Source organism: Pagrus major, chromosome 13, assembly GCF_040436345.1.
Source record: "Pagrus major chromosome 13, Pma_NU_1.0".
Classification (NCBI taxonomy): Eukaryota; Metazoa; Chordata; class Actinopteri; order Spariformes; family Sparidae; genus Pagrus; species Pagrus major.
The window spans coordinates 20647699-20673239 of record NC_133227.1 but is presented as its reverse complement, the minus strand read 5'-3'; the positions used below and the strand labels follow the sequence as shown (position 1 = coordinate 20673239).

The 25541-nt window shown below is 42.0% G+C and overlaps 1 protein-coding gene across 2 annotated transcripts in view; it reads left to right on the top strand.

The window, feature by feature from the left end:
• Positions 1 to 25541, top strand: part of kctd16b (potassium channel tetramerization domain containing 16b) — a 79640-nt gene that overhangs the window by 7178 nt on the left and 46921 nt on the right. The window contains exon 3 of one of the 2 annotated variants that reach the window (XM_073479972.1): positions 2067 to 2088. The exons of the other annotated variant lie outside the window; for it this stretch is intronic. Coding sequence (XP_073336073.1) covers positions 2067 to 2088 — 22 coding nt within the window. The remainder of the gene's footprint in view (positions 1 to 2066; positions 2089 to 25541) is intronic. 2 annotated transcript variants of the gene reach the window in all.

The window sequence follows — 25541 nt, the reverse complement described above, 5'->3', positions numbered from 1 at the left end:
AATCGATAATTCATTTTTATATGTACATCGTCGGGAGGGTTTATAAAAATAGACAGTTTGAAAAGATGACATATATTTAGACTTTGTGTCTAATTTTGTGCTCAGCTCAGCACCAATACGCCAGGAGAAAATGTTGGCAGTTAATGTTTTTGCAAAGCACTGATACGTTCATGGGCCTACATACCATACTGACATTTCTACCAAACATGTAACATGTTCACATTACATGTTTATGATATGTCTTTCATATCCTGGAACGCTGCCAAGCCAGTGACCGCAGTTCAAGACTGCGTTTCAATATTTTCAAGTGTGAAACTACTGGATAATCTTGACGAGGGACCAAGGCGTTTCAAAATTTGTCAGCTTGATACCACTGAATATGTATTTTTCCTAACCCTAACTGTTATACCCACAACAAACACACTCGGACTCTCCCTTGGGACCAGCAACATATAAAGAGGACGCCACATTCATTCCTTAACACACCCGAGTACAAGTTTGCTAAAAGACATTTTTATTTATTTACAAATAGTACCAAAATCAACCAAAACTATGGGAGTCTAGAGGCCTGGCCAAAATGAACAACATGATGAATGAAGTCTGGGCCAGCTGCACACCTCCATCCTCAAAGGAAGAAAAAAACACCAACCAAAGCATATGACACAGAAAACTCTCTCTCAGTCTGGACTGCTTTGGTCTAGAAGGGAGCTCCTTCTCCTCCAGCCTCCATTAAATATGGGACAGGGCCTAATTTCTTCATCAGGAGCACCTGAGAGAGGAGAAAGTAGAGAAGAGGAGGAGAGAAAACATAGAAATGGGGGGAGCATGTAGCACCCCCACCCTAAGTTACTGATTTTCTTCTCGAGCACAGTCACAAACAATGCAAAATTACAAGAGTGACACAAGTCATGCATGAAGGTACATCTGAAAACGCCTCTTTTCATTAAATCAAAGTCAAAATCAGTGTTTTTTGTGCGTAAACTTAACCAGATCCTAAACGCAGCAAAGTCACAACATGAAATAGAAAACAAAAGAAACCAAAAGAAATGTAAAAAGTTGTAACATAAAGAAATGCAAAGTTCTAGCATATCCGTGTTTTGCAGAAAAAAATGTTTTGCCGACTTTGCTGGTGTGCTGATCCTGCAAGCAACCTGATGGTTTGCTATTCAAGTCGCAAAGCTTCCAGATGCTAAAAACAGTATTCTGTATTTACAAATGTATATACACAGTACATACAGTTTTGCTTCTTGTTGCTGCCTTTTATAGAGAAATTGTTTCAGTGAAATAAAACCGGTGTAAGCTTGCCTTTTTTCCCCCAACAGGAATTGGAGCTGCTGCATTTCGTACAAGCTGTAGGCAAAGAAGAGACTTTCGACCGAGTCAAAAATACAGAGAGTTGTTCAGAAATAAAAGCAAAGATGACCCCTTTCCCTTCCTCGACGAAACAATGAGAAAACTGCTCCACACCTCAGCTGCAAAATCTCATAATGTAACTGTAAAAATTCTGTTTGTCATAAAAGGACACCTAATTTAAAGCAGCAACGGAGAGCGGAAAGGCGGAGAGGGGAATAAGATTTAGTCTGCGGGTGAGAGCATTTGAAGGAGTGAGTGATGGAAAGTTAAACCCTGCATGTAGTTGAGGGTAAACAGAAAATGAACTCAATTTTCACTTTTGAAATAGAGTTTACTCACCTTTTCAAGACGAGAGAAAATAAGTTCCAGTACGCGCTATGTTGAAGCAGTTAGACGTCAAATGAACAAGGAAACTCGATCCTAAAACAATATACTTGTTTGCATTTACACTGCTGGTTACTGATTGATTTCTTTTTAAAGAAGGAGGTGCAGGTAGAGTTCCTTGAAAGTAAGATGAGGACAGTATGGACGAAATGATGAATAAAGGGCAAGAGGGTCGTATGGAAAGAAGATAGACTTTCTTGTTTGTCTAGCCTCCCCTTGACCTTCTCCCCTGGAAGCTTAGTGTAGCTACGTAGCGTAGATTCCCATAATCCCCGGCCTCTGGAGGATGTGGGGAACTACAGAGCTGTAGTGGAGAGAGAGGGAGAAAGAAAAGAGAGAGTGAACACCGGAGCATCAACAACAAGCTCCCCTAAGCCCTCTGCGACTCCCTCCTCTCCTCGCCGTCTATCAGCCCATTTTCTCCTCCTCTGTGACTCTTGACACTCTATTCTCTCTGCGGTGGTAGGCACAGTTGATATAATGCTGATGCTCTTCCCCTGTTGTGTTGGAATAAGTGCTCTGCGGTGCGACGAGGTGTGGAGCGCCTGCCATAATGACAGGAACTGCAGCTGGAGAGCCTCTTCACTCGCTCAACCCACCGGCTGGCTGCTGCAATGCATCAACGCTTTAATAGACCCGCTATACGCAAGTCCAGATTGGCTGGATACACATTGTAAAGGATGCGCAGAATGCCTATCACGTCGGTTATGGCGTCGCCTAATCATACCAAACCATACTCCGCCATGGGAGCGCGTGTCACAGTGCAGATTAATGGCTGCTGCTGCCATTGTTTGAAGATTCTCTGATGCCAGAGAGGAGCTACTGTACATCCGGTTGGAGAAATTCTGGGTTCCTGTAGCTAATTTCTGTGAGAAATACTGTGTGCTGTCTGAGGAATGATTCAAACATACCTACAGCCCAAATTTTGTTGGGGGCCTTACTTCATAAAGTGCATTTTCACGGTTACTGCTCTTGAATGCAAATCCGAGTAATTTGTACTTTAATTTTACTATTGATTCTGTCTTGTCTGACAGCTTTAGTCAATAATTACTTTGCAGATTACAGTTTTTCATACCCTTTCGTGTCTCAGAATTTCGAGTCGAGTAAATGGCTATCCGTTCACCTTCACCTTCTTTGCCTCCTCCATCAGCGGGGTTCGTTTTCTTTTGCAGTGTAGAGTTTCCACAGTTATTCCAGTTGTTCCACCGTTACCAGGGGATAGCGACCAGGGAAAACAATGCCTCTTCCTGTTTTGGTTGCATAATGGCCGATGCTTTTCCTTTGTGCCGTAATGCTCCCTTCATTTCTCCGGGAAACTTTCATCCTGGTGTGCAGGCTGAATATTATATTGAAAGTGAGGTTTGTAGGGAACCAAGTCCTTTTTCTACAGCATCAGTATTTACTTCAGAATGATAAGTAGAAGCAAAAAAATTGTCTATTTCCAGTTTAAGTAATATAGCTGAAGACTGCTTCCATCACTGTGTCAACATGTGTCGCAGTCAACATGGTCGAAACCATCACGACAGTCTAACAAAGACACAAAATAGACATCCACACAAGTGTTTTTTTTTCATGTGGGTGCTTTGGGCCGGTCTCTGCTCCACTGGTGTGTGTTTTCTCACTTGTTCGCTCCAGAGCTCAGCTCCTCACTTAACTCCACCTGGCCCTCCATTCATCTCCTTCAGTCTGAAGATAGTGTGACTGATGAAATAGTCAGTCAATATTCGGACTATTAGCGCTTAAACTTTGTGATGAAACTTCACAGTTTGATCGTGTTGTGGATCGTTCCTTATTCCCCTGCGCCTCATTAGAACCGCACATTGTCACTCACGCAGCAGTGGTCCACAGCTTGATCGAGCAGACGGTCATACCGCTGTAATTTCATTCCACGGTGCTTTATAGCTTCCCAGGGCAGAGTGTCAGTGGCATTTCATTTGTAAGTGGCAATGAAGTCTTTATGTCCATTAAGAAAGCCAGGGGCACTAATGTAGCAACTCCAGAGGAAATTAACTCCAGAGGAAATTACTGAAACCACCAATGGTAACTTCTGATAGAGGCATAATCCCTACATAAAAATATAATATCATGGCTCTTTCTACTCAGGGGAGAGGGCAGTTTGCTTAAAATGTATTTGTTTTCAGGACTGGCACCGGATGAGAATTTGATTTGATTGATCCAAATTTGATGTTTTACTTCATTTTTAACCTTTGTGCCAGTATTTTACAGACACAGACGAAAAAGAATGGAAACACAAGAGCAGTGATGTACAAAGTACACAAAAGTCATACTTGAGTAAAGATAAAGATCCAAATATTACTTTGGTCAAAGTGAAAGTCAATCCTACAAATAGTACTTGAGTAAAAGTCTTCAAAGTATCAAAAGTACAAGTAAATTCTACCTAAAACTTAGTTGCACTTAAAAAATGTTTACAACTCTGCAACTCTGGCTCTGATGCAACATGTAATCAGGAAAGTAACTAGTAACTAAAGTTATCAAATAAATGTAATGGAGTAAAAAGTACAATATTTGCCTACAAAAGTGGAGTGGAGTGGAGTGGAGCTATAAAGTAGCAGAAAATGGAAATACTCAAGTAAAGTACAATTACCTCAGTATCGTACTTAAGTACAGTACTTAAGTAAATGTATTTAGTTACATTCCATCACTGTAAGCCATCCTAACTTGTAATAAAACTCTATTAAGCATATTTTCTTGCAGGTATTTTCTTTCTGTTACACAGGTAAAACCCTTGACTATTACTTGTGATAGTGTAATTTAATTATACTTCTTTCGTGACTGTTTAGTAATCCACACAGTAATCTGCCAAACAGCAGCAATCTGTGTTGTAAAAAGTATCTAAAAATTATACTTGAGTAGAAGTAAAGATACCACGTTAAAATATTACTTTTATAAAAGTGAAAGTCACCCATAGGAATAGTACTTGAGTAAAAGTCTTAAAGTATCTGATAGTAAATGCTCTTAAGTATGAGTAGTAAAGTATGAGAAGTGAAGTAATTTAAATGTAGTGAAGTAAAGGTTTAGTAAAGTTGCACAAAATGGAAATACTCAAGTAAAGTACAAGTACCTCAATATTGTGCTAAGTACAGTACTTGAGTAAATGTACTTTGTTACATTCCATCATTAGGGCAAAGTGTTGAAAATGATTTCAGGCTGTTGCAGTTACATTGCATCTTCACCAACTGAGGGTTGAGACTGATTATCAGTCATTGCAGGCTTACCTCCATATTACAGTGTCCAGGCACACAAACGTCTTTATAATGTGCTAAAACAAGTCTTAAGTATGATATCAGACACTACCTGAACTTATGCCACTGCAGAGGATTATTCCAAACTCCAATGCTGTGTCTCATTAGTAATCCCTCGGTGTCATTTCAGAATACTCAGCTGCTTGGCAGAGCATACTGTCATCACCATTTCATTCCTAAGTGGCTGTGACGCTCCCTGTCCATTAAAACACACACAGACACACACACACGCGCGCACACACACGCGCACACAAATACATACTGTAGGCGTGCCATGCAGCACACACGTGCACCCCCGCCCCTCTCGCACACATCCTCGGAGGTGAACTTAAACAAACAGCCAACTGATGAAAAATGACTCTCATTAAAGGGAGGATTATAGATGAGGCCGCTCACTTAAACACACTTAATGTGTCCATAGATATCCGCAACATCTCTCACTGCTGTGTTGATTCCCCTTTAACTATTGAGGTAAAGCAGGAGGAGGAGGGAGAGTGAGAGCTTATAACCCATTTTCAGTTAATGAATCTGATATATGTCGTTGAATTCTTCTGGAGTCGTGGCAAAGTGAGACACACCAAGCGTACAAAATATTAGGAATATGATATTACTGAGCTGCATCTCAAGCTTTACTATATATCCAGTTCTCACCTGTGAGATCAGCCTTCCCCATTCCCTAGAAAAGCGCAGACACTGTTGTACTTTATAACGTGGCACCTAAGAGACACGTCACTACGTCGGTCATAGCTAGCCTGCTCCTTAGAAAAAGCAACATGGCGGTTTACCTGCTAGGGCTTTCAAAAGTCAGAACACATGAGAACCAACATGAAATTTAATAGGATCAATTTGAACACAAACCACAAATGCTGAAATGATTTCATCACCTATAAATTCTTCACAGTAGAAGTCTGCCGTTATTTAGTTGAAAATGTTGGGTGTTGGCAGTGACTTAACAGGACTTGAGAATCAGCCAAGAGCAACAAATATGAAACAGTAAAATACAGCAGATGTCTGAATGTACAAAGCGGGACGCAGCCTTCACAGGGGCACTTCATCTTTGACTGGGCATTGTTGAAAACGCTGAAAGCCACAATAGTCTGCCATGTGTATACTCAAAGCAAGGAATGAAGAGAGTCCTCAACTATGCTGTAGAGCCGACATTGTTCCATTCATTCACGGTGCCCTTGCTGTCCCACTTCAGCTTCACCTCACTTACGACAGTCGCATTTCAAAGTCAAGAATCAGCCTCACATTTATCCAAGATTCTTTTCCATCCGCACATCTCAGATAGTTTGGCGACATGGTTTTTTCATTCAGCATTGCTCACCAGTTTTCTTGTTCACCAGCAGGCAGCAGGGCGTGCTCTGACTCAGATGAACAGCAGATTTTTGACCACTTCCTCCACTGGAGCACAAGGCCGGTTGTGCTTACACAGTTTGAATTAAATCAGATAATTACAGATGGAACATTTTTTCCTCACATTTGAGCAGAAGTTTGAATTTCACATCAAGCGGACATGAAGAACTTGACTAATGCTTGAACTTTTTGGAAATGAATCAATGTCATTCTTCACAACAGCCTTACACGCCATGAATTACAGCGAAATCAGAATGACTCCTTGGCTGCAAGAGAAGATTGGACTGTAACGAATATAGACGGCAAACATCAGCATCAGATTGTTTGGGGTCGCTTGGCTGCGTCTCATCAAACACAAAGCAAATCCAGCGGATTTGAGGAGTTTGCGGTTAATGACTGTGTGTTTTCTGTCTCACAGCGATGATGATTTATAGAAAACCTGAGTGTCCGCTATCATCCCACTGCCGCACTCCTGTTTACTATTCATGGTGCAATGAATTATTGAGTGCTGTTCAGAGAGGATTGCACAGTCTGTGGCAGACACACATGAGGCCCGGCTGTTTGTTTGCAAAAGTAATGGGTTGCTACCTGGGGTCCTACTGTATGTACACATGCTACCTGTGTAATGGCCCCCTAACCACACACGCCTGTATAAGCCGTGCGTAGATAATGATTTGCCGGTTGTGAATCCGTGTTATTATGGTCTTAAGACAGGAGGTCTGCTGGTAAATTGGTTGCGCAGGACAGCATCGAACGCACCAGGACGTAAGCGCATGTACACAGACACTCACACCTACACGCACATTATGCAGATAAGATCGGACAGCTGAGAGACACAATGTTTACTGCGAGATTAACCTGGCCGAAGCTTTAGAGGGATTAGCAAGCGGTGCGTGTCTCTTTACGGCAACGCAACTGATGCACCATCACAAACACAACAGTTTCCCAATCCTTAGAAACATGTGTGTCTGCACTGAAAGTCCGTGTCTGATCTCTGGAGCGCGGCGGGTCTCATTTGTACATGAACGCACACGTGTTGGGCTGAGAAACAAGCAAATGGAGCGCGACAATTATCAACATCCATCACCTCAGAAACTCATTTAGCCAATTAAAGCTGTTACAGGCTGACATTTAGGCACAACGATCCCCCTTAATCATTAAGGTTCGCCCTTTCATGCACACACGCTCACACCACACTTCACGCTGGTAAAACGGCGGGATCAGAGCAATAATGTAGTTGTCTCATAATATAACGACATGGCCCCGTCGCAGAGCAAACCTCATTCATCTTGATTAGCGCTTTGCGTGACTTTGTGTGTGTGGCATGCGTATGCTCTTGAGTCTCGGCGAGGTGGAATAGAGGACACTGGCCTTTTCAGATCACACTCGCCTGTTTTCATGCAACACCCAATAACAAATGTCACTTTGCCCTCCACCCACAGACATCACTCAACCTTCGGAGGAGCACTTCTCTTTCTCTTCCTCCGTTTAAATCCCCCCCCCCCATGAATACGCCATTAGCTGTGTTTTGTATTGTCTTTCCGTTTCAGAGCAAAAAGATTGTACGGTTGAAGAGACGTGTCAGATTGTGCAGGCAAACAAACCAAAAATAGGTTCAAAAGCAGACAAAGTCAAAGAAAAATAATATGCATATTGAGTTAGTCAACCAATGAGCCGGAGCTGAAGATTCGGAATAAATATTCAGAGTGTGTTTGTCACAGAGAGTTTGTTTTTGGAAGTCTTTTCAAAGTTTCTCTGGTTCATCTGCTAATACCTTACCTCCTCAAGGGCACCGGAGGGCTTTGGAATTGTTTGCTTTTTTTTTTTTTTTGATTTCCCAGCTGGTTTTACTGATCAGGTGGTTTGTGTTCTCGCACTAACACTTAGAGCGTCACAATCCTGTGCTGTTAGATACACCACATGGGCCTTCTGGGTATTCGTTAATGAAAGTGTCCGACATACAGCATGAAATATATTAATTTACACCAAATGGCACATTATGTGCTTTGAGAGAGAAAAAAACATTTAAATGAGCAGAGAGGAGAGCAGGAAATGGTGGTGGAAGGAAGAAGGGAGGGTGGGTGCAAAGGAGAGCAGAGGAGAAAAGAACATCTCACGCACACACACACACACACACACACACACACACACACACACAGGATATCTAGTATGTGGCACGGCTTAATCTCTAGCGATCCTATCAGTGTATCTCTGTGCCTGTTGGCGTTGCAAAGATATCCGTTCTTACCATTTCATAAGCTATGGGCAGTGGAGACAGCTGAGCGTGAGCAAAGCCATCATGCAGGTTTGCAAAAATACAAATAGATGCTCAGATTTGGCTCACTGGCAACACAGAAATATGTTTTGGATTGAAATCTACAAGTGGGTGTCTAGTATGTATGCCACGAGCATGTTTTTTCAGATTTTATGTTTTTTCTTCTCGGGTCTCACCTTCCTGTTCCGCATCTGATGCTGCCTTGAGCGTTTGATTCTGTGCCAGTTGTGCAGATCAGATGTGTTTCGCTTTTCTCTGGAGCATTTAAAGCATCAAGGTGTTGCGCCCAGAGCTCAGCCTTCTGTCTTCCGTAAACAATCTCTGGGCTAGTGTTTGGCTGAATTCAAACATCGCTGCTGGAGTGCACAGAGTGGTTTACGCTGCCAGTGTCGAAGCTGCTGCTAGATGTTTTTGATTGCTCTTGCTTTCACTGCTCTCACTGCTCTAATGTTCTGTTTCACTCTTACAGCCCTTTGTCCTATTAACCCTCCTCCATCCCTTTCTTTCTTTCCCTGTATGTCCCACTCTGACAGCTGGAGTTGAGTATTTGGTCAGTGTGGCTTGCACTGCTCCAGGCCTTTGTCTCTTTCTGTCTGTCCCTCTTTCAGTATCTGCCGCTTCTCTGCCGCTTTGTTTCTGCAGGAGCTGGGGTTGGCTGTGATTTAGCTCTCATTTTCTGTAAGGCTTTCAGTGCTTTCAGTGCTCTGTCTTTATCTGCCTGCTTCTCTTTATTTGGTTGGTGTCTCAATCTCTTTTTCTCTCCAAACGCCTCAGGAGTAGAATCAACAGAAGCCAAAACAACAGCGCTTCTGGTGCTTTTCATTCTGTTGCATTTTATTTTCTGCTCATCTCTCACTCTACACTATCGTCTCCATTTATTTCTTTACTGGATCTGCATATCCTCTCCATCGGTTATGACTACCAAGGAGAAAGCAAGCAAGAAGTGCATCTCTTGTGCTAAGGCCTCGTCCCTTTACATTAAAGCTATATGACATAAATACTCGTCCTGACCGACCGTACATTTTCGGTCGTTCACGAGACCGTAAAATAAACCTCGAAAGGTCAGCACAAGAAGGATGAGAGGGATTGGGAGTCATTTGTAAGTGAGGCAAGTGCCTTGTTAGGTGCATTCTGTGCTCAATTAGGAGGCACCGCTGCCCAAGTGTGAAAAGAGAAAAGTTGAGGGGGAAAAGGTCACATTTTGTACAATTTCTCAGGTCCCTCTGGTGACTGCTAAAGTTTATCTTGTTGTTTTTCAACTCGTTTGAACCCTAAGGCATTTTCCACGGCAACATGACCTTATCAGCTTTGGTTTCTTCTACGTTAATCTGTTGTAAGAAGTTGTTAGTCATCCAGGTCCTGGTGCATCTAAATGCTGAACGACCTCCTCGGACCTCCTTGTGCTCACATGATGAGAGACTGGTGAGATCTCAGGGACTCTCAAGGTGTTAATGACGTCGCAGAGGTTAAATTGCCAGCGACTGCCGTCTGTTAGAAGTGAACAAGAACCTCTAACCCTTGATCAGTTCTTGTTGAGTTCAAACACACTGTTGGGACATCGCTGGAAATGTAACCTTTGTGGGGTCGTTAACGCCTTGAGAGTCATTGAGTCTTTGACACCTTGGCCATCATGTGAGCACAAGGAGGAGAAAGAAAACATTCATCTGTTGTTTTGGTAGAAAGAAATCTGACTTTGTAATCAATTGACCTTTGTGATAGCTGAGCCTCCTTCATCCAATAGCTGGTGCACAGCCTGCTTAAATGAAAACACAGGAGGAAAAGCAACAGAATTCCTGATACAGAAAGCAATTTTTTACCGGCTGGAGGAAATTACCGCTGACTGGCTTTGACCCTCGACCTTTGACGAAGGCATGCTGATTCCCAGGTGGCTTCAGTGTTTTAGGTAAGAAAGAGCTTCCACATGCATCATATATGCACATACTCTGTCTCAGACGGACACACACACCTCGCAGGACTAATACAGGATGAGAAGGCCCAGCATGCTTCTCAGTAGATCCTTCCATCCATCCAGTGCAGCTAAAGCAAATTCTACATAGATGCTAACCGGATGCCCTTTTCCCCACCTACATCCTCTGGCCCTTGCTGGGCGATCATGAGGTGTTTCCAGGCCAGACAGGGCGTGTAAACCCTCCAGCGTGTTCTACGTCTGCCCTGGGGTCTCCTATCAACTGGACGTGCCCAGAATACTGTATATCCACAGGGAGGTTCCCTACTGGCATCCCAATCAGATGGCTAACCACTTTATCTGGCCTGTTTTTTTGCAAAGGGCTTGTTTTGGATATCCGAGCTCCTCAACCTATTCTCAATGCAAGGCAAAATTGATTGGGGCAGACGACTACAAGCTTGAAAATGAATAAAATCTCGAAGGTATGGCGGTATCACAGAAGTGAACTTACTGGCTCTCTGTAGACCACTGCTCATCTCTGCCTGAGGCTAGTGGCCCGGGGCTACGTCAGCCGCCACTGGTATAACACGCCCGAAAAATAGCCTTGACTGTGGGTTGGTCGAGTGACATTGTGGTGATGTACGTCGCAGGTTTTGACGAACAAAAAAAAAAATATAAAAAAGGATTTAAAAAAAAGGCAGCGTCTCTTGTTCTGCTGCATTGATTTTCATCATTTATCTTTTTTTAAACTGTCCATTACAAGTCCGACAATGTTAAAAGGAGTGCAGAGTGAAAGCAGTGGACTTGAATGATGTGGCAAAATTTGATTTTGGATGTTCGATTTTCATCTCATCTTTTGGTGACTATCCAAAGCCTGTGATCATTGGAATGTAAATTGATTGTTTAATCCAGATCTTCGCTTCATTCCGACTGCTTTACAAGTCGGTGGAGGATGCAGACAAATCTCAGCTTTGATTTTATTAAAGACATGGTTCAGAGCGATGGGCCTGGCACGATGTTGACTTTAATTATCCTTTCATTTTTGTCTCTTTCCTGATGAACATTTCGTTTAGCTTTTTATGGATTTTCTCTTGGGTTTGGGCTTGTTTCACTTGGTGTAGCTGTTTCTTTCATCCTGTGGCAGTGATTTATTCCTGTCTTCCAGCAAACACAGATAGAAATGCCTCCTACTGTAACCCTCATTCTCAGGATGGAATTGTCAGCCTGTGTATTTGCGTGCGTCCGTCTGAAGCATACACTGAATAACTGACCGGAGATTGTGTCAGTCATGTTTTCGGGCCTGTCTGTTTGTGTTTACTACATCTCTAGTTTATGTTTCGGTTTGCATCTGTGCCTGCATGCATTTGTGTGTGCGATCATGTGATTCAGCAATGAATGACCACAGGAGGAGTCATAGTGACATCCAGATATTGAAATCAAAACACTTGACACTGCCATCCAAACATCCAGGAAATGAGGCAGAACATTTTAGGAACTGATTGCTTTATTGAGCACACACACACACACACATGCACCCTAATGCTTACGGTAAGACAGGAATCCATTACCAATATGGAGTAGCCCAGAGAGAGTGTGAGTGATGTGGTATGAGTGGGTGGGGTGCTAATGTGAATGGATGCTTCTCATATACTGCATGCAGCTACCAGCCAGCTGAAGTGATGACTTTGTGCATTCACGCTGAGCGGAGGACTTCCTGTGATCAACTCGGTTACGGTGTGATGAATGCGAGTCAGTTCGACTTCATTTTGGGGAGGCGAGGGGCTGAAAAACCTCTGCGGCAGGATATGATGACTTTGTTCCTGAATTTAGTTGAGATCAACTTTGAAACTGTCAGACTGGATGAACGCTCTCATTTTATTTCATTTGCATGGATACACACTAAGGGACTTTATCTAAAAAAAAATTCAATAAGTACCTTGGTAAAGGAAAAGGCTTTGTTCTGATTGGCTAGACTGGGGTATTTTGTGCATTTATGTCTATCATTTTTTTTTTGCATGGCACATTATTTTAAGTTTTAAGTCAGTGAAGTTAGTTCAACAAGGGATTCAATTATACAGAGGGCTTTTCAGTGCCTTTCACTCCCAAACTCAGCCACTGTTAAGTTAAGGTTGGGACACCTCAGCTTAAAACCGGCGAACTTTCACAGCAAACTTAATTAACTCCCATTTGGAGGATCTGCTTGAGAAGATGAAACTAACCTGTTCTGTATATAGTACAATTTTGTTGTATCTTTACATGCAAATATGTGCCGTTGACCAACAGCACACTCTCTTGATGGTACGCCTGTGAAGTGACAGAGAGGCAGAGAGGCAAAGCTGATGGTACAAACGATTCCTGAAATAGTGTCCTGTTAAATCACCAGGCTAATCTAACGAGCTAACGAGTTTGATAACTTACCATTAGCGAGCTTGTTAGCTTAGAGAGCTTTATTTTCTCTCTTCATTAGCTTTTTTATTGAATGAAATGGTGTGAACAAAATGCCACTCACAGGTAAGCAGATCAGTAGATGGAGGTCCTGGGAGCTATTTCAACTCACTGGTGCTAGCATAGCTGGGCTGTTGGTCAAAAATCACTCATTTGAGCTAACTAGAATTTGGTTCACAAAAAGATTATCTTCATGAGAAGGCAGTTGGTAGTTTTAGGTCAAAATAATTGTCCGAATTAAACGGCAGGTAATGTTAGATTTTCAAAATGGATTTTTTATATTGTGGAAGTGGTTGTGAGTGCTTAGTTGAGTAGCCCATTTGGCCTGCTGTCATACTGTGAAAGAGACCACTGGACTATCCTCTTGGCCAAGTTTTGAGCACTATCACCTGCTCAAAATGCATGATGGGAAGTTGCTTTTTAGCTGGGATTTTTTGAATGTTGCCAAATTCTACCAGAAAGAACACAGTTTCAATTCAACATTAGGAATACAGTACATATTTTACACCTGCGAAAGCTCATGCAAACTTTCAGTATCTTGTAGACAGGTGCATGGGAGGAAATATTCATGACCTGTACCAGATGGAAGTGTGAGGACTGAAACGTGTTTGTCTCCAATAAAGTTTACTGCATTTGAGAGGACAGTATGCAAAGTTCTCTCAGCTCTTGCTTATTAATATTTAACACCAAAGCAGTGTTGTGACTCTTAAGAACATGAGAAGTCTTAAGAACATGATGTTCTGTGTGTTTTGTTTTTAGCACTTTTTCCCAAAAAAAAGTGAGATGTAAAATAACATTTTTCCGGATTGCTTTGTTTTATTAGCCGCTGGGGGCAAACAGTCTTCTGCCATTTGCATCTAAGACGCTCCACTGGGGCAGTTATAACTCACAAGCATCTCTCAAAGGAGCAGCAGAGTAAAGGAGAATTACTAATTCACTTCCACCCCTTGTTTTTTTTCCCTCCACTTCACACAAACATCTGTCTTAGCTAACCTAAATAATCTCTGTCTCATCTGAAGTTTCCCCCGGATGCATGGCCGGGATTATACCAATCATAAATTGCAAGGTCATGTGTTATGAAAGAGGGGATCTGATCTTGTATTATCAAGTGATATTTCCACCCTTTGGACTGGCTTTCATTGCTGCTTCACGCGCTCATGGATCATCAGATAAGGCAGCACTCTGACAGGGAAGCTATTGGCTGGCTGTGCCTCTGGAGACCTCAGCACTCTACAGCTCACGCTGGCAGCAGAAATAGCACACATACTGAAGGAGCGCACGCAGACACACACACACACACACACACACACACAAATATATAAGAATTTACATACAATGCAGAAAGACAGGCAGAGATGATGAGATGAAAACACAAAACACATAATAGCATGTAATAATCACTGCACAACACTTTCTTTTCTTTATCTTTTAAAGTTATCTGTACAGTATAACAGACATATAAGAGGGGCGGCTGTGGGTCAGGAGGTAGAGCGAGTCGCACATTAATCACATGGTTTGTGGATCGATCCCCGGCATGTCCTTGAGCAAGACACAGGGGTCCAAATTACTTCTGATGGCTGCTCCTACCACGGTAGTTAGTTTCAGTGTGCAAATGTGTGTGTGTGTGTGTGTGTGTGTGTGTGTGTGTGTGTGTGTGTGTGTGTGTGTTAATTGGTGAATGAGAGGCAAATAAAAGTGCAGTATGATTTATCATATTTATCAGGATGTGCAAAAAATCTAGCTATCTATCTTTTAGTTACTGAGCCATACCTTTAAAAGGGGCAATATGAAAGATATTCAGTTTAAAAAAAATCAAGAAATAACTAAATTGTCAACAGAATGTTAAGAAATAAGACATTATGTCAAAGATGTCTATGTATTGTGCTGCAGAGATGTCTACTAAAGGTCGGCTCAGACCAAAGATCTGCGACGAGACGAGTTCTAACTTGCAACTACTGTCTGCAACCTGCCAGTTCACACCAATGCTACTAGAGGAGACGGTGTACCATCTCTATATAGCCTTTATTCTTTATAGCTGAGTTCAATTTGTAGCGCCTCAAAATATGAGCACAGTTTTGCAGTGATGGTGTTGCATTTGTAGTAATAATGAAATGGCTAAAAAAAGAAGTGTGCAAGTGTACAAGTGTGTGGGAGAGGAAGAATAAGTGCGGTGGAGAGAGGTGTGGTTGAGTGGGAGAGAGTGAGCAGTGCAGAAGAAAAGCAGCGACGTTGTCAATTAAGCAGTAGGCGCTGATTAGACTGATTACATGCATTACGGTCTAAAACCAGCCATCGGCCACTTGACAAGCTGAGTCACATGCAACACCGTCAGCAGGCCTGAGTCAAGATCACGCTGCTGCAACTTTCCCCTGCAACGCTCTAAAACGGTTTCTTGCGTCGTGATCTTTGGTCTGAATTAGGCTCTAAGCTAGCATGCTAATCAGCTAGCCCCGGCCCGTCTTGTCTCGTCATACCATTCCATGCTCCCAGTCCAGGCTGCTGCCGTTAGCTGTAGCTTCCGCTCGCTAGTTAGCTCAGTTAGCCGTGCAGCTAGCGGTTATAATAATATGTCACCTCGTAAAGTTAGTGTTATTATCTAGAAAACGCTTTTTATACAAGGCATTTCACATAGAGATATGAAGACGCTGGAGGCCAGAAAGGAATTGTATATAACCCAGCTGGCATATGGCAACTGTCAGGAAATGAGAGAGACCTGACCTTTACACCTGTGACATCTCATCAAAATCACCTAGATTAACAGTCAAGACAGTCACCAAGTTTGAAAATTATACCTCCATCCAAGTACCGCTCAAAGGCCACTTGGAGAGGTGATGTTACGCCACCTCTTACTGCTAGAGGTTACACCACACGATCAGGGATCAGGTAGGACTTTGGGAAAGGAGAAAATGAAAAGAGCAAATTGTGATTCTTGTTTTAAGCAGTGTTCATGTAGAGGCAGTCTGAAAGCATCCCACAGAACCTCTCAGGGAGAGATGACCTTGAGGTTCGTCTCAAAATGATTTTTCACACGCTCTTTCAGGGTGGGGGCCTTTGAAGTCGTGATTGTTCTGGCTGGAGCGTACCCGTGTGTCTTTTGTACAATATGATACCAGCGCTGATGGCTTCAGGAAATGTCTAGTCCCAAATGGAATTCTCTATTGAATTCAATTTATGTGTGTCTCAGCGTGCTCTGGGGACCTCTAGCTCCATAGCATATAGTGAAACAGATATAGTACGGATGTTTCATCCTGATTTTGCAGCACCCAGCTTGGGGCCCAGAATCGAAAGGAGATGGCCCGGTGTGTAAGTAAGCACACCGTTAGAGAGAGGCGTTTGAAGGAGAATTTCAGCTTTTACATATTTTCAATCCCCTGAATCTTCATTGTGATCATTTCTACGTGAATGCACCGTAATTAAATACCTCTTTTTTCATCAGCTTTGTGCTCATTCTTTCATGACAAAATTACAGCTTAACATTGCCCCCCTCTTTGATTCCAGCAGTGCCTCATAATATTTCGCTTGAGCATTTTAAAGCCCGAATTAAAATAGACAACGTCTGATAATGTCAGAAAAGCACTCCAAAAACAAAGGGTGCAGGAAATTAAAAGACCCAGTCACACATGCATGTGTGATGCTTTCAACAAATTCCTCAACCCAATGTGAACATCTGCTGCAGGAGGTTAACAGCAGGGATTCAGGATAATAGTTGATAAATCAAGTGTTAGGATGGCTGCAGATGCCTTTGAAACACCCAGACTGCCAGTAAAGTACCTCAGTAGCAGTCCTTATGTTGACATCTTTGCTGTCATTTCAGCCCTCAACTCTAATTCACACCTTCTAGACTTAAGGGGAGAGACTACAGGTGAATAGGGTAAATGTTTTAACTAATAGATATCAACATACAACTTCCCCAGTTGATTACTTACATTAAGACAGCATTTCTTTTATTACATGTTTTTAAAGAGGGAATCTTGAATTTCTCTTTGTTATCAGTCCGTAAATCAGAAAATATTGTCAACAGGTGTAAAAAAAAATCTACTTTTACCATGTCTTTAGGAATGAAGCGTTTGAAATTTTATATAAATCAGGCTGTGGATAATATATGTAAAGCTTCAGAATATAGATAGGAATACCACTGTTGTAAATATAAATCCCAGGTCTGTGACAACTTGTCAGACGTAATGTATAGGTGCTAACTACAAACAAAACTCATTACATCATAGCAATGTTATGTGTTGAACACTTGTATCTTGAAGTAAACATGTATGTGACGCTGTGATCCTACCATCTCACTGAAGTTGCAGTGCAGAAACGAGTGAGTGGCTGAGACACCATTCATCCTATCACAAGACACTGCACCATCAAAATGATTTTGAAGTTGTTATTTCAAAGTAAAAATGTACATAATGTTGTTTTGTTGTGAATTTCTGTTGCAATGAAAACACTTACGCATCAGCAAACATTCTATAACTGTGCTCCTCACAGCGCGACGTCCTTCATTATTTATCTGAATGGGAAAGCCTGTTCTGCGCTCATTAATTCAGTGAACCGTTCTGACCCGCGGTTTTGTATAATCGATTACAAGGTGCTTTGTAAGGAAAGAGAGATTTGGGGATGGAGATAGATGTTGGATTGAGAGTGGATATTAGATTGGATAGTCCTGGAGAAGTAGTGCAATACTTCATCCTAAAGCAGCTGTACTCGGTAAACTGTAACGCTAAAATGAAACGTTACTATGCCCTCTGACTGCCTTCATATATTTCCATCTTTGGACATATTTCTTCATGTGTAGTTTGCAACTGATTAAGTTGGCCATTAAATTCACTGCTTGTCTCGTGAATTAAGCTGTTGGCCCCACAGTGAACCTAATGTACAGTATGCTGTTAGCCAATTGCCTCTGTCATTCTACGCCATCAAGAAAAATGCAGCCGTAATGACTGTATGTGTCCTCACCTCTGTATTTGGTGATTGCGCGACGTCTGCTGAAGTAAGAGTTTGCCTCAACTTCGTGTGAACTTGATTTGCATAAGAGCACACAATTACACAAGCCATTGGCACCAATGGACAAACCCATTTGCATTTAAGTGGATGATTGGATAAGCACTGACTGTCTGCTTGACATCCATGAGTGACTGGATTATCACATTTAATGAATGTTAGCCACACAGTCTAAGTCTGCAGTGCCAAGAAAACACATGACTGAGACATTCTGTGCAATTACCTGACCGTGTTGCACAGAGTGCCCTCTTTAGAGTCTAACTTATAGCAACACTTGATGAAGGGTAGTCAGACAGAACATGAGGTCGTCTCTGAGAGGGCAGTCCGACCATGCTGTCATCCTGTCTGTGATGTAAGGAAAAGAGTGAAAATGTCTGCTGTTGCTTAATGTTTATTGCAGCTCAATAATAAATACCTTAAACCTTTCCTTTCCTTTCCTTTCCTTTCCTTTCCTTTCCTTTCCTTTCCTTTCCTTTCCTTTCCTTTCCTTTCCCAGATTGTCATGCCCTGTCAGATTGAATTAGATCACAGACAGTGGCCCCTTGAGGCTGTCAGGCGTGTTAAATAAATCAATGATCATATAAATATCTATGTGACGTTGGGGCACTCGACAGGAATACGACTACTGCCACCTCTTCACAGAATTTTTAATAGCTATTAAGGAGCTAATTTTGCCTGGACAAAGGCCAATATAAATCTCCCAAAAATTGGCATATCACTTAGTGAAGGAGCTCCGGTGCACTGCTCTGAGGGCAGGGACAGAAATAGACAGGTAACACAAGAGAGAGATTTACTGAAAGGAGACATGGTCATTTTCAAGTTCTTCATTTTATTTTTGGTTACTACTAGAATAGGTTTACATGCTTTAGTGCTCAACAACACAGCAGTTTCTTGATATTGTCCCCCTCTGTCTAAAACGCTCTGTTTCAGCTCCTGTCTCTTTAAGGCCTCCCTCCTGAATATCCAGTATACTCTGATTGGTCAGCTCACACATGCCTGAGCCAGCACCACTAACAACAACAGAGCAGCTGTGCTAAAGCAATTCTTAAGTGCCTAACTAGCAGCTAGACATAATTTACGCAAATGTGTGACATGGTGACGTAGTGTGACATCACAAAGTTACGGAATTAATATATACACAACTAATTAGACATGATATTGTGCCACAAAGATTTCAAAGTGAGGACCCGGCTGTGATGTTCCAGCAAAATGCTTTTTAAACAGTGTTGAGTTTTTCATTTTTATATGGAAAATATCAAATTACTTTGTGTCATTTGAAGCTGTCACTCATTACAAAGAACAAAGAACAATCATCTGACTCTGCACTTCCTCTCAGCTATACAGCTTTAAACTGTCCTCCAGCTCATTGGAGCACAACTTTAGTGTTTTGATTCACCCTCATGGCTCTCATCAGTGCTTTTGTCAGCAGCTGTCAGCTGTTTTCATCCAAAAAAGCTCTGATTAACAGCGCTGTAAGGTACGTGCTCAGCACCAAACAGTGGAGAAACAACGTTAGCGACTGGCTGGTGAATATATTGGAACATATAGCGGCAAGGGAGCTGGATATTTCCTTGAGTTGGAGAAAGTCACGACTCCAGTGAGCTCTAATGTCTCCTGACAACATGTGCACCAAATCAACTTCGTAAGGTAGTGATCAATGTTGTGTTGCTTGTTGCACTGACCCTTCGTGACCAAAAATCAATTATCGAAGGTTTAATTGGATCGTCACTGGACACCTTCACGCTTGCAAATGCAAACACGTGCACAAACAAGCAAACAAGACACTATGTACGCTCTGTAGATGAATAAGAATACAGAAAAGAACGTAGTAAATGTAATAACTATGTAGCCTATTCTCAATCATTTCTCTGTCAATACCACAGAAAATATAATTGCTGCAGAGACTTGGCAATACACACAATAGAGAACTCTGGGTGGAAGCAATTTTACCATTGCACGCTATTAATTAATTACAGACTGCTCTCGAGGAGGAGAGACACACAGAGAGATTTATTTTAAGCAAAATGCCACTGATAGCCTTTGTGACTGGAGGGTGAATCCTCTCTCCCTATAACAGTAAAGAGCGAGCGGAGTCCCTTTATAACCAGCAACCTTCATTTATCCAGGAAATTAATCTTAATTTTCCTCCCCAAGCACGCTCTTTACGGCAACGCGCTTTGTATTCATATCGCCGCCTCTGGGAGTTTTCAAGAACAAGAACAGCTTCACTGGAGCAGTCAGAGGCCATGTGCCTTGCCCAAGGGCACTTTAGGCTACACCTCCAGGTAAAATAAACGGAACAACAACAACAAACAGAACTGAACGGGTGTTGTGATATTGAAGGGAAAGGCTTCGTCACTGTGGTCTTTACAGTTTTCATTGATCCTTGGAAGTCCAAGACTTGTTACCTCCACTTTGACGCACTTTTTGTTTCAACGCCTTTTTTTATTTTGTAATAAAAAATAAAACTCGGAATTATGAAACTTCAAAGACTTGAACTTGAAAGACAGTTTGAAGCTTTGAGGCTTAATTTGATATATTGCATGTCTTGGAATGTGTTTGCTTCGCTCTTAACACACAGCGGGAACCTCTGAAATTCAATGTTTCATACATTAGAATGTAGATGAGGGAGCCTTTGCGGCCTTTCCTCGCAGTTGCAGCTTTGCAGGAGACCCGTGGTATGTCGACTCAAACAACAGGAGGCCAGAAAAACCACATCTAAAACACAACTAGACTGGCACTATATTCCTGTATCGATCAACAGTATCCGTTTTAAGTGATGGAGGAAGTACAGTAGCACAGTGGTCATTAGAAGTGCTAATGACTTAAACACCTAGGTAGCATTAAAATAAAACAGAACATATTCAAATAAATGAATTGCCAGAAAAGTGGATTCCAATATTTCTTGTGAAGACGAGTGTATTTAGTTACAGTGCAGACTTTATGTTGGCAAATAGATGAAGGCAAGGTCAGGCTCCCAGAGTGTCCTCTGGATTTCTACTGCTGCTGTTGAAAATTGTTTACATTTTCCATTAGACATTTAAAGAAGTGTTTCACTGCTGCATAAAACTAGGATGTCTATGCAGTATAAAGCAGTAGTTCTGATAGTTTGATCGGGAGACGCTTCTCCTGGATTGGGCGTCTCTCTTGATCTGACTACAGTCTTTGCATCCGGGGATGTGGAAGTACTGTACAATCTGCAGATGTCTTAGGATGTGTCATTTGATTTTTGCACATTGTAGTGATACAATACTAGTGGAAAATCAGCAAAATCCCTTTTTAATCCATACATACCGTACGTTATAGTTTGATCCATGCTTTAAGATCTACAAACAGCATATTTGATGAGTTTTGAAACATGCAGCAGAAACACATAATGGAGAAATCCACCTTTACTTTAAATCAATTTCCATACAATTGTGATCTTAAAGATTTCAATGAATGTGTTTTTTGTTGTGCTGTAAACAACTTGTCTTTATTCAAGACTGATACAAATGATCCCCACCTGTCGTTTGTCCTTATTGTTTGTTTTTTGTTTATTTTGCTTCGCACTTATCCTTTTTGTGTATGTTCTGCTTATATACGTATTTGCATAAATGTATGAAAGAGTAATGATGAGAAGGATTTACAGTATAAAACAAAAACCCCTTAGAGAAAGCCTCTTTGGAATTGTCTGTAATTTGCATTATGTAATGTGTATGGCTCTCGGGTTACTGTGATGCAGACGGATTTAATTTAGGCCACGGTGAGTTTGTGGGGTAAGTTGGCGTGGCGACTTGCCAAGGTGAGTTATGAGGGAGGGTTGCTCGGGCCCAGACTCACATTTTGATTGACAGCGATGCAGATTATGCAGAGCATTCCTCAGCGACAGTTCAGTGATCTCTGGGATGCTGCCGCCGAGCAGATATCAAGAAAAGGGACAGGACGATGACATACAAACACTAAGCTGACCCAAACAGGAGGAGAGTGCACTCACTCCCCAGAGGGACAAGCATCTTAACTTGTTTCCTGTGCAGCATGAAGACATAATGAACTTCGACATATGCAACCTGGCAAAACGTGAAACTTAAGGATACCACTGACTCATGTGTGCCTCAGAGAGACGGATCTGAAGACCGCATTAATTCACCGGAAAGAAAAGATTTAGCAACCAGCCAAGTGGAGAGGAATGCGTCCAGACAGAGTGATCCTTAGCATCTTCCTTGTTTATTTATTTCTGAGTCATAGCGGAAAATGATGAGGCGCAAGCTCCCATAAAGACCATAATGCTTCATAGCTTCAGAAGAAGAATGAATAACATGCAGATGGTATTGTTAATAGTACTAATAATAACACATTTCTGGGAGAACAGACGGTTGTAATGCTGTTTTTCAGTCGATGACGTTTCCTGAAAGATTACGTTGTTTGGGTTAATTTCATATCATATGATTCTTATTATTGTTGTGTTGGCTTTGTATTCCACAATGGCAATTAACTCATTAGTGTTCTTGATATTATTGTTGTGCATAATTACTTTTTCCATTTGTTTTTTTAGTTTCCACATTTCCAAAATCTTGGAAAACAGAGTAATGCATGTAAGGAGAGGATTGCAAGGAATGCTAAAACCTACATATTTTTTAAAATCCTACAATCTTGTCACCCTTCTTCCAGACATTTTCAGACATTACCCGACCGTTTGGAGTCTGCAGGCCCGTGGGTTATGTTATTGTTGACACGTTTATCTTTTAGTGTGAAAGAGCAACATTTGTGCACATACAAAACCCCATTTGAAATGACTTCATAGTTTAGAATTGGGGCGCAGCTCCTTTAACTCTCTTGCTCTGGCTCCATGCTGCTGAAATATTCAGATCTCTCTCTGCGGTGCTCAAACATTCAAATGCCGTCTCTCTCCGTAGCGTCTAAACATTCAAACCTGGTCTTTCTTCCCGTGTCTTGGCATGTCAGAATGTGTGTTTGTGGAGGAGTACTGTACGTGTAATGAGGCATGTACTGCTAAATTTGAGCATTCGGAAGGTAAAATTAAAACACCTCTCAGAGGCACAATACAGCTATATCATGGATTTAATCGCATTCATATTACGGAATCATTTCACTTTTAAAGCCAGGATCTGTGCTTCCCACTCACCCACACACCATTAGGCAAGTTTGCCTTCTCTCTTCAAACGTTCCTTCCCCTGTTTGGGGCCTTTGGAAGGAGTTGGAAGTTTTTTTTTTCTTCCTCGGAGTCTCATGCACATCAAAGTAGTCAGGTTACACACAGATAGAAGAAGAAAGGGAGAGGAAGAGAGAGAAACGCACTGCAGATCTCATCAGTTGGATATATTTCTGTTTCCACGTTCGCTCGCACACTGAGGAGCGACACGCCGCCTCTTCATTCCACCCAGTCCACTCCTCCGATGTTAAATACATGAGCACACAGACTCACACATGCAAACATGCATGCAGTACCAGATGAATGATAGGGGCATACTAGCGACACAGTATATCTGAGTGAAAACATGTCCGACTGTCCTCAGCGATTTAGGAATAAGTTGATCCTGTCATTTGCTACTTCTGGTTACTTTTCTTTCTTTGCTTCTACACCGCCACTCCCATCCTTCGCTCCGTTTTTCTCTTCATGTCTGTTTGTTTTCTGTCCCGCCACCCCCTTTCCCAGCTCTGCATCACCCCATCATCCTCCCTGTCTATCTTTCTTCGCCCCGTCTTTCCCACTGCGTCTGTCTCCTCATTATCCTTTCTCTTCCTCCATCACCCATGATGCTCAAGTTCAGCCCGCTGCACCAATTTGCCCTGACAGTGAATTGTGTCGAAAATAATTCCCGTTGCTGAACGGCCCGTGTTGGACTGGGTTCAGACAGATAGGACATGATGGGAAGAGCCGTCAGCTTGGAAACTGTGCTGCTGTGGAAAACAGAGCCATTGCAGGAAGACGCTAAATAATTACACCAGCGGCCTCAGATACAGTAGAAAAATAAGTAAAAATACATTAAATACTATGTAACTACTATGAAAACAAAAAAATCTGCTTACTTTATTTATCAACTGTGTATAGCAATCTTCAAAGCAACATATCTGCTTATTAAATGTGCACTCTTTAGTTTTGGTAAAGACATTTTAATCAGAAGAGACAGATCTTCATTGATTGATTTTTTTATGCCTAAACAAACAATAAACACAATCTCTTCCTTTTCACGGCTGAATAAACTGAAAAAACAAACTCACCTTAAAGGTCAACACAATTTCACACTGTTTTATTTTGTTTACATTCGGCGGACCCTGCCACCTTTCTAGCTTCAAACAGTGTTCTGTGGACCTTATTTTCCTCTGAGAGCAGCTTGTTTACTCAGTTCTGGAAAAAATAAATATTTCTGAGGTTGTAGTTTAATTCATTAAAACGGATTTAGATTCTGTGTTACTTCCATTGAGTCTTTTATGAGAATACGTACTGCACAGAACTCCCTTTTGTAATAATTAATAACGCTGAGCGATGAATAAATTGAATTCCGTGTTATTGCAGCTCTTTCCTGCACATTTAAGAACAATGAGCTCCACAACTGGCATCTTATCTCTTTTTCAACACACGCATTACCAATACGCTAAACTAATTTATATAATCCGCTAATCTCGCCGGCAGCCCTCTCATCTCACAACACACACGGACACACAAATGCAAAAACGCAGGGGCTCGCACACACACACACACACACACACACACACACACACACACACACACACACACACACACACACACACACACAGATGGCATAGATTCACCTGACTCTCCCACATACATCCCCCCCCCCCCCCGAATCTACACTCAAGACTGGTTCGTGGGGTGTTTTTAGCCACCGTGATGTCTGGCTGACACAGATCCAACTGTACTCGGGTGTTGGATGCTGAGTGTGTCTGGTCGTACTGTAGCCAAGACGGCTTCGGGGGCCAAAGCCTAATTCCTGCACATTCAATAGCAATCTGATTAGAGCTCTAAATGGCTTTTCCGCTCAACCTCTTAGCGCTTTCACAGTTTCTCTCTCCCCCAACACCCTATCTCAGTCCCTTTCACCGTCTCTCTTTTTCCCTCAGCCGCCTTCTATCTTTATAATTACTGTTCGCTTTTCTATCTCTCTCCTTTTCTTTCCTTATCCCTCTACTATACTGTCTCTAATACTGCTGCGCATCTCACTTCCTTTACCCCTCTGTATCTTTCAATTTCTTGTCACTTCATCTCACTCACATTGTCTTCTTCCATCACTTCATTTCTTTTTTTTGTCTCCAGTTTCTCCACTTTCATCTGTTTTCTCATCACGACCACCGACTCTGTTTCTCTGGGTTTTTCTTGCGAAAAGTCCGGCTCTCCATTCTTTTTTTTCGCACTCACCCCATTAGCCCATTAGAAGCTGCAGCAAGATGTACATTATACTGGTGTCAGGGGACAGCCTATCACTTTCACTAGAGTCAGAGAGCCATAGAGAATGGCGTGTATTCAAGGCGAGGGGCCTGGCACGCCTTGTTAGGTGTGTCTCAAGCTTGAACGATTAGCAATTACACTGTCTGGCTAAAC